The sequence below is a fragment of the Aethalodelphis obliquidens genome, unplaced genomic scaffold (genome assembly GCF_003676395.1).
Source record: "Aethalodelphis obliquidens isolate GAN/ISIS:26980383/991018 unplaced genomic scaffold, ASM367639v1 scaffold9, whole genome shotgun sequence".
NCBI classification, from domain to species: domain Eukaryota; kingdom Metazoa; phylum Chordata; class Mammalia; order Artiodactyla; family Delphinidae; genus Aethalodelphis; species Aethalodelphis obliquidens.
The window spans coordinates 21,374,917-21,383,704 of NW_020837953.1; the positions used below are offsets into that span (position 1 = coordinate 21,374,917).

The 8,788-nt window shown below is 47.7% G+C and overlaps 1 protein-coding gene across 1 annotated transcript in view; it reads right to left on the reverse strand.

Moving 5' to 3' along the window:
• MACF1 (microtubule actin crosslinking factor 1) overlaps positions 1-7,357 on the reverse strand; it is a 248,778-nt gene extending 241,421 nt beyond the window's left edge. Inside the window, exon 1 of the mRNA XM_027109006.1 lies at positions 7,073-7,357. Coding sequence (XP_026964807.1) covers positions 7,073-7,166 — 94 coding nt within the window. The 5' untranslated portion in view covers positions 7,167-7,357. The remainder of the gene's footprint in view (positions 1-7,072) is intronic.
• Positions 7,358-8,788: the final 1,431 nt, after the last annotated feature.

An 8,788-nucleotide genomic window follows, 5' to 3' on the forward strand; every position in this document is an offset into this window, starting at 1 on the left:
AATTCTTGGCAGGTGTTCCTGGAAGCATACAATGAAGGTTGTCCAGAGAATGGGTAGAATAGGTATTCTGAGGCACTCAGCATTGTTAGTTTAAATGAGAAGTAAAGACGAAGAAACACAACCTCAAGTCATAGGTTCAAAGGCACAGCCCTATCTAACAAGTTCAGAATGGAGTAAAATCTTTAAAAGAAGATTTTTATACAAGAAAGAAGATTTTGTTTTGGAATAGCCCTGGCGTGATGGGTAGTTAATTCTTTTCATTAAGGCAAAATCTTCTAGAAAAGAGTTAGCAATGTTAGTATAGTATCTGAACTTAAGTCCCTGTACCTGCCCAAAATGTCTCTCAAATATGCCCACTCCCTCTTTAATAACCCTTAATCTAACCTCTTGACTCAATTACAACAGTGACCTCCTAGAGAGTCAGTCTCCGCTCTCATCCATCATTTACACAGCCACTACGTTAATCCTGTCCATTGCATAAAACTCAGGCTCCCCATATGAACATTCACAGGACCTTCTTTCCCTCCACCCCCAATCTTAATATTTTTTCAATGCTCCTAAGTGCCTCCCACCTCCCCACTAACACACTCCCCAACACAGTATCTGCTTATAGCTACTGGTAGAATACAGTGTACGCAGTGAGTTTATTCACTGTGAGTGACCAACTGAAAAACACAGCCAAAAAAAAAAAATCCCTTCCTATATATCTCAATCCAACATGCTCCTGCGGGTTGAAACCATCTGAACTCCAAAAGACACTTCAAGCAAGCTTGTTCTTTTCATCAACACAAAGGAACTGTGTTTACATTTCTGAGGAAAAATGATGAGAGAAATTTGCTATGGTAAGAGGGAAGCCAGCAGTACAGCTGGCAAAGCCCTTGCCCAAAAGAAAGATGCTGACTGACCAATTAATTAACTTGTCCTAGGCAACAACCCAAATCATTCCTGATAACAGGCATACATCCCTGATGACTGACACATGGTCATGCAGAAGAAAGCAGTTTTGAACAGAGAAAGAAAAATAAGTGTTTGGGCCCAGTGAAAGTAGACTCACAATGTAACACAAATGTATGGAGCCAAAAGCAAGCTAAGGGTATCAGATCCCAGGCTGGCTAAAAAGGGCCTATCCTTGAGAGCTGCATTCTCTCCAGCTAAAGCACATCTATCTGTTAATTGGCCTGCCCCTCCACACTCCCCGCCCCCCCTCCCCCGACACACACACGGAAGGCATATTATCTAAAGTTCTATACACTGTCCTGTATTTTTTTACCATTTTCTACATTAAACACATACTACTTTTACAATATGAAAATAAAATTGTTTTAAAATATGACTTGAAAGTGCTATGACTGCCCTTTCTCTTGAGAGAAATTCCCTGCCAATCGACCACATGCAAAAGTATAAAAAGTCCCTACAATGTAAGAGTATAAAACCTCATTAGGGAAACAATTCTAACAGACATGAGGCAATGCAAGAATAACACAAAACAGTATATAGTTAAAGAACTAATTATGAGGTAGACATTCTAAGAGATCAGGGAAGGGAGAGATGAATGTCTGATAGAGGAATGGAAGAAAGGAGGACATGCATGGAGGACACAGGGCTCGTGCTTAGCTTTAATTAAGAAGAAAGAGATAAGACTTGAAGAATCAGAGAGAAAGGGAGAGGGCATTCCAGGAAGAGAGAACAGAAAGACACAGAGGCAGGTATGAGGACCCGGGGGAAGGATTACTGAGACCTGCCCAAATGAAGCAGAGAACCAGTCACAGTGGATATAGTTAGGTATGCAGGACAAGTCAAATTATGGAAGGCCCCAAAAGCTGGAGACAAAGAATCAGAAAGTCAGTGTAATTTATTCCAGGAACTGAGGAGTTCTGGAAGGAAAAATAATATTTTATTAGAAGTAGCAAAAAAAGTTGGAATAAACATTCTTAGATACTGCAAACCAAGCCAATGGGGCTGAAAGGGCTCCTACAGGCCAGGAAATTAGTAAATGCCCCTGACAGAAGCAAGAGAACAGAGGCTTACACTCCAATCAAAACCATGAAGAGCAGAAGCAGAAGCTTTAGCACACCACACAACCTAGCTGCAACGTGGCTCAACATATAATTACCAGAAGCAGAAAGGGCCAACCTTACTTAGTAAAAGGAGGGCCTGAGTGTTTTCAAGATCATTGAGAAAACACTACCAACTCATTGTGCAACCCATAATTGTTCACTTGTGACTTTGATCCTGTTCCCAGATGTGCACTCTGAAGTATTCTCTCTACTGTGATCTCTAAAACCTGAAACTGGCACTGAAAAGTACCAGGACAATAAGGCCTCAGCTGATGCATTTCCCTGGTGTTCATGATGTCACCTGCCAAGCAAGCAAGCAAGCAGTAGCTCTCATAAGCACTGTTAGCACATGCACACATTTTATGATTTCAACAGCATGAACGTGGCCAAAGCTTGTGATTTCCCAGCAGACGGACTTGACTCACTTTCTGAATTAACAGTGTTCATGTCCAAAAGTAGCAATTAGTCTATTGTTCTGTCTAGAAGCTATCCACTCCATTTCATGGGCTGTGTTCTAAAAAGGAACTTAAAAACTGAGTGTACATTTACCCAAGAGGTTGCTTCAGAGTATCGCTTAAACAATACCAAATCCTAAGCCTGTATTTTCCAACCACTGTGTTAACAAAACTTTATCACTTTGCACTACACTGCTTTTGTATAAAAATTTCAAAGTGATTTATATACCATGAAACCTCTCCCATAATAAAAGAAATCCTTCACAGTTCAGAGATCCGGTAAGCCACATAAGGTGTGAGACTGTAGTTCAGAGGCTAAAAACTGATAACAAGAATGATACTTATATACAATGATACTAACAACTAAAGCACTGTCACAATCAACCAAGTCACTGCTCTGATTTTTAAATTTCCTTCTATAATAGGAAATTATAATAGGAAATTATAATAGGAAACCTTCATCTAGAAGCCTGGATCCTCTGGCTCTTGGGCAATAATTTAAGTCTCTGCCTAAATTTGCCCAGGTGTATATATAACACTTTCTTTACAGGATATTATGGAGGTCAAATAAGATGATGAATATGAAGCTGCTCTGTAAAATACAAGGTACTATATACATGACGGTTTTTCTAAACATTAATGGCCTAATATGTGCCAAGAGCTCATTTATACTCTCATGAATCCCAAGGAGTTAGTATTATCATCCCCATTTTAACAGATGAGAAACACAAAGATCAGAGGTTAAGCAACTTTTCCAAGGTCACACAGCAGAAGGTAAGTGGCAAAAGTAGGACTGAAGAAATTCAAAACCTTGTCTCTTTCTACTATATCATACTGCCTTGCTGGTTTTACATATTAAATAGTAGGTAGACCCTTCACTCCCAACTCTCTGTGCGGTGAGTTTTTTAAGTTCTTTTCTGTGATATGATAAACAAAAATCAGTCCTAATTAGCTTCATATAACCCATGGCACCTAGTGAGAACTCTGAAGTTTTTAAGTACCAGACAGTCCATGTTACCAACGTTGAAATGTGAATGTTCTCTTTTATTCCTAGTCCAGCCTGGCATGTGAAGGCTTTTCAGTCTTTAGGGCTTTGTGAAAACAGAAAGTATAATTCCTCCTGAACCAACTTACATATTACCCATGCTGCTTAACCAACCACCTCGAATCCAGATTGTGTTTGTTTTTAAACCTCCTCCCTAAAACCTAAAACTCTGTCCATATGTGGCCTAGAATAGAGTTTGACTCTACACTAAGAAAAGAATCAGATCCGGGTCCTCCTACCTCTTCAACTACTGTTCTTTCTTAGTTTCCGTTGGTGTTCACAGGGACCTCAGTCTACAGAGCAGAGAACTTTGTGATGGGCCCATATCATCATCTGGATGAAACATTCCTCTTTTCTTTGTTTTCATGTTTACCAAGCAACCATCTGATTACAAGCTTCATAAGCACTTTGGTATAAGGAAAAGGGTGCTCCAGATAGCAATGTAAATATTTCCAACCACTGCACAGGTATGTCCTCTATTATGAAGTAATAAAATTGGCATACAAATGGTTGCTTTTTTTTTTTTTTTTTTAACTTTCAATGACTGACTCCCCCAGTGCCTATGGAATAAAGCCACAAAAGAATCTTTACAAGCTGGACTCTGAGTTCTTCACAGTATCATCTGCTCCCACAAAACTCTAGCCCTTCAGTCGCATCCAACTACTCCTGTTCCTCGAACCGTTCATCCCTTCATGCCTTTGCACATGTTATTTATTCCCTCTGCCTTCTCCCCTCCCTACCGCCCTCCATCAGTCTAAATACCATTCATCCCTAAAGGCTCTCTCAAGTGTCACCACTTTTGTCAAATCTCCCAGTGAACCCCAAGTAGGGTATTCATCCCTCCTCTTACTTCCATAGTACTTTATCCACACCTCTGTTCTAGCATTTATCATGTTTTGCATATATCTTTCCCGTGCTAGATTGAATAACCAAGGGCAGGATCCAGATCTCATTCATAATTCTGGCATCTCCAGTGGCTAACGCTGTGTTATCTCTAACAGGTATATAACAATTGTTGGTTGGAGGACTGGAAGAATGAAGAACCTACCCTGACGCTGTCGGGGTGCTGCCCACTCTGAAAGGTTAGGATCCAGAGTTATTACCTAATACCTCCTGTTTGCTGGCCAGTCAGGCTCTGAAAGAGGCTTTGGGATATTTAGGAAATAAAACAGAGTGTTTACGTCCATGCTAAATCATCTAATCCTGCCAAAACCATGCTCATGACCAGCATACAGGAAAATGGTTGCCAAGCACAATTCTGGAAAACCAGTGCTTGAAAACCATCCTTAATACAGCTGCAATACATACTGCTCTATTTCCTTCACAATGCAAATGCATCACTTCCCTTCTCATCTTTGCCCCTTCCAGGGCAGTTTACGCAGCTGAAAACTTTAGCTCTCCTTCAGAATACAAAAATCCTACTTCATTTGTAGAAATGAGGTGACTACAAATTAATAGCAGCAGAAAGAGAGATCCAAGTAATTTAGTGGCCAAACAGTGAGTGTCTAGGACCCCATCATCATCAATATCTCTTTCCCCAAGTCTCTCCAAATCTAATTCCTGGCTTTAACCTCACAAACTACCTCCCCAGCTCACTCTATTGATTCCAGCTTAGGCAAACAGTTCTCCAATAAGGTAGTAAGGGGATTTCTAAATCTGGAAAATGCAGAAATTCCACACAGCAAAGTAACAAAGGCCAGGGTGCTAATCCACCCTGACTTCCCAGTGAGAATGGTGCAGTGGGGGGAAGAGAAATTCTTCTACACCTATCATAAAGCAGACTGCACAACAGACTCATACAGCTCAAGTTAATTTACTCTGGCCAACCATTTTTGACTCATTCTTCCCCTCAAGAGAGAGATCTGTGTCTGGGAAGGACCAAATTCCTATACACCTGATCAAAGTCCTTCAGAGGAAGGCCAAACTGAGAGAGACAGCTAAAAGGACTGGACACAGGAGCCTCTCCTGGAATACGCTCTGCTTCCCCCTTCTTTCCTAGTTTCATATGGCAGCAATTCAACTTCCTTTCAGCTGGAGGCCACCAGCAATATGATTCATTGAGGTACTTGGATTTCTTCACCTATTTTTGTTTTAATTCTGCTGGTTTTTAAAGCTGTAACAGCCGAGACAGGCTCAGAGGGTCCTCCCTCTGAAGAACGCAGAGTTGCTCAAAAGCCTGCAAAGGAAACTTAATGAAACCATCCACTTAGCAGTATTTTTTTTCAATGAAGTTCAGCAGCACAATCTAACCTCTTTGTGCTCTGAAATGAACCACATTTCTTAAAAGAAAGACCACAGGGGGGTGACAGAAAACTTGCTGCAGGCAGGAAAACCTGGACAGCTTACAGGAGCTAATGCAGAAGAGAACAAGTAGAACTCCCAAGCAGGTCCATTTCAGCATTTTACCTCTCTCTCTCTCTCTCTCTGCTGCATTCCCAAGCAGAACTCTAAAGGCATGAGGGGGAAAAAAAAAACGTTTTACAGCTTCTTCATTAGTTTCCCTTCACTGAGTAGCTGCCGTAAGCAAGTATGCTGGACTCGGTCAGAAGGGCTGAAGTTTCCTCTCCTTCAGATGAAAAGAAACTAAAGGCCCAGTCACAAGGGCCCCAGCTGAATAAAATAGGAGAAAGTGCTGCCTATGTAGTTTCTGGGAAAATCTCCATGTCTGTGGAAAGCACAACTGCCACACAAAGCAAAACCCCAGAACTGGATGTTAAAGATCAAAGCAGGGGCCTCCTAAGGCCACGCATCCCTGGCTTCCACTAAGGGGCACCTACAGCAGTTAGGGAAATGCGGTCCACCGAGACTCTGGGCCTGTCAAAACTTTCTCTGCAGATAGCCGGGCTTTGGATAAGGCATTAACTTGGAGAAGTGCTTAGCAAAAGAGCTTCCAGGGGCGGAAATCCGAGATCCAAGACAAATCTTTGGGGGGGGCGGGGAGGGGGGAGCATAGACCCCTGCCTCGATCAGGCTGGAAGCCCAGGGGCTGGGGGTGGGAGGAGGCCTCGCCACCAAAACTGCACATTCACCGACCCCGGCCGACGCTCGACCGCTGCCCCCCCGACCCCCAAGTCACCAAGGTGGTTCATAACCTCGGCTGCCACGCGACTGAGCAGAGGCCGAGGGAGACAAAAGGGGACGAGGGACCCTCGGCGGGCACGCGGAGGTCCGAGCCTCTCCAGGAACGGGAGGCTTCTCCCGCCCCAGCTCCTCCTCCTCTCCTCCCCCTCCCCGCACTCCCCGCCGCGTTAGGTCTCCGAAACAGCGCCCGGCCTCGCCTCCTTCCAGCGGGGGCCAGATAACAGGGCACTAGAATGTAACTAGTGCTGTGAAGGCGCCGTCCCAGGTGGGAGAAGGCTCGGAGGCTCATCTCAACTCTGGAAATGAGCCGGTCCCGGCCCCCGGCGGCTCCGGCCCGGCCCCAGCGCCGGTGGGCGCCACCCCGCCCGCCGCCCCCCCTGCCGCGGGCCCCGGCTCCGGCCAGTCCCCGGGCCGCCCGCCCGCCGCCGCCGCACCTTTGTAGCGCTCCAGCACATCCTCGTACGCCTGCACGAACTCCTTCTCCTGGCTGCGGTTGGCCGGCTGCTGACCCGGCACGTAGCCGGCCATGGCCGCCCGCGCCGCGCTCTCCCGGGGCCCCGGCGGGCGCCGCTTGCAGGTCCGCGCGCTGAGGCGACGGCCCCAGCCTCGGCCTTTTGTGCGGCCCGGGACGGCGGCGGCGGCGCCCCGGCTCTCGGCTCTCCGCTCCGCGCCTGCCCTGCCGGCCTGCCGCTCGCTCTCCGCTCCTCAGCCCGCTCGCGCTCCGCCGCCGGTCCCGCTGGCGTTTCCGCCTCCCCACCCCTCGGCTCCGCTCCTCCCTCAGCCCACCCCGCCCGCGGCGGCGGCAGCGGCTCCTCCCGTCAGGAGCGCCAGGCCCGGCCCGCTCCCCGCCCCTTTTCCCGCCGCCTCCGCGGCCCGGCGCGTCCTCGGCCCCGGGGCGGCCCCCCCAGATCCCCCCCCTCCGCCACCACACACACACACACACACCAGGGGCTATGGACCTCCGCGCGGCCGGGCAGGGGAGGGGGCCGAGGTTGGGGGCCGGGAGGCCAGCCCCCGCGGGGGCGTTCCGCCGGAGCCCCGCTGGGTGGGAGGCCCCTGGCGCGTCGGGATGAAAGGCCTGGCCGGCCACAGGGGCCGCGAGAGGCCGAGGCCCACTACGCGGGGCGGGAGGGCTGCCCCGCTCGGGGCGGACCCACACCCGGAGCCGGGACAAAGGAGGGAGCCCGCTGGCTGGAGAGAAACCGAGCTGGGCCTGTGCGGCGGCTGGAGAAGAACCCAGAGACACTGAACGGAAGGGAGCGAGCCAAAGACCTAGATAGATCGCAGGGCCAGACGCGGTCCGAATGAGGCCGGGGCAAGATCCAGACGGGCTGCCGGGTGAGGCCAAGGGAACACTCAGACCACAAAGAATCCCAGGAACAAAGGGTTTTCCAGAAACGGAAGAAACTGAACTCGAAATGCGAGAGCCTACCCAGCACCATGAAGTAAACCAGGCCCAGAACGAGGAGCCAGAGCCAGAGAAATGACAACTGAGGGAATGAAAACAGGATTCTGACTGCACCGTGGGGTGAATAAGAGGAGAGACAGGAGGACACACATCTATGGGGAAAAGATGCAACAGGATTATTAAACTGTGACAGCCTCAGGCACAGAAAGGCTTAGATCAAAAGGGAGAAATGTGGGAACCTGAGACTGAATCAGGACTGCTATGGAACAAAGAAAAGAATTCTGGAGCATAGCTACTCAGGGAAGAAAAAGGGAAGCCAATTATTCTCTGTCATCAGGGAAAAGGAAAGAGTGAAGAAAGGATGCTGGTAAATATGGGTAGAGATGTATTGGGGACAATTTTGAGAAGGGAGTTCCCAGTATCCTCTGATCCTGCATTCAGTTGTGTATCCTTCAGACCCAATATTCACAGACTGCATTGGGGCCAAGAGCAGTGAACGAGGAACTCAGGTAAATGCAGGTGATTTTTTGCCCACATCTACCCCCATCCAGCCATTATCCTCCCCAGCCTCAACAAGCCTGTTGATTTGGGGGATGGGGGGAGCAGGTGGAAAAGTGGTTGTGGGTTAAAAGCTAGGCTGGCTGATCTCATAGTAACAGCACGCTAGCAAGTAAAAGGAGAATTCATGTGACACTGAGCAGACAAAACTGGGACTCAGGCTTCCACTTCAGTTCCCATTCTG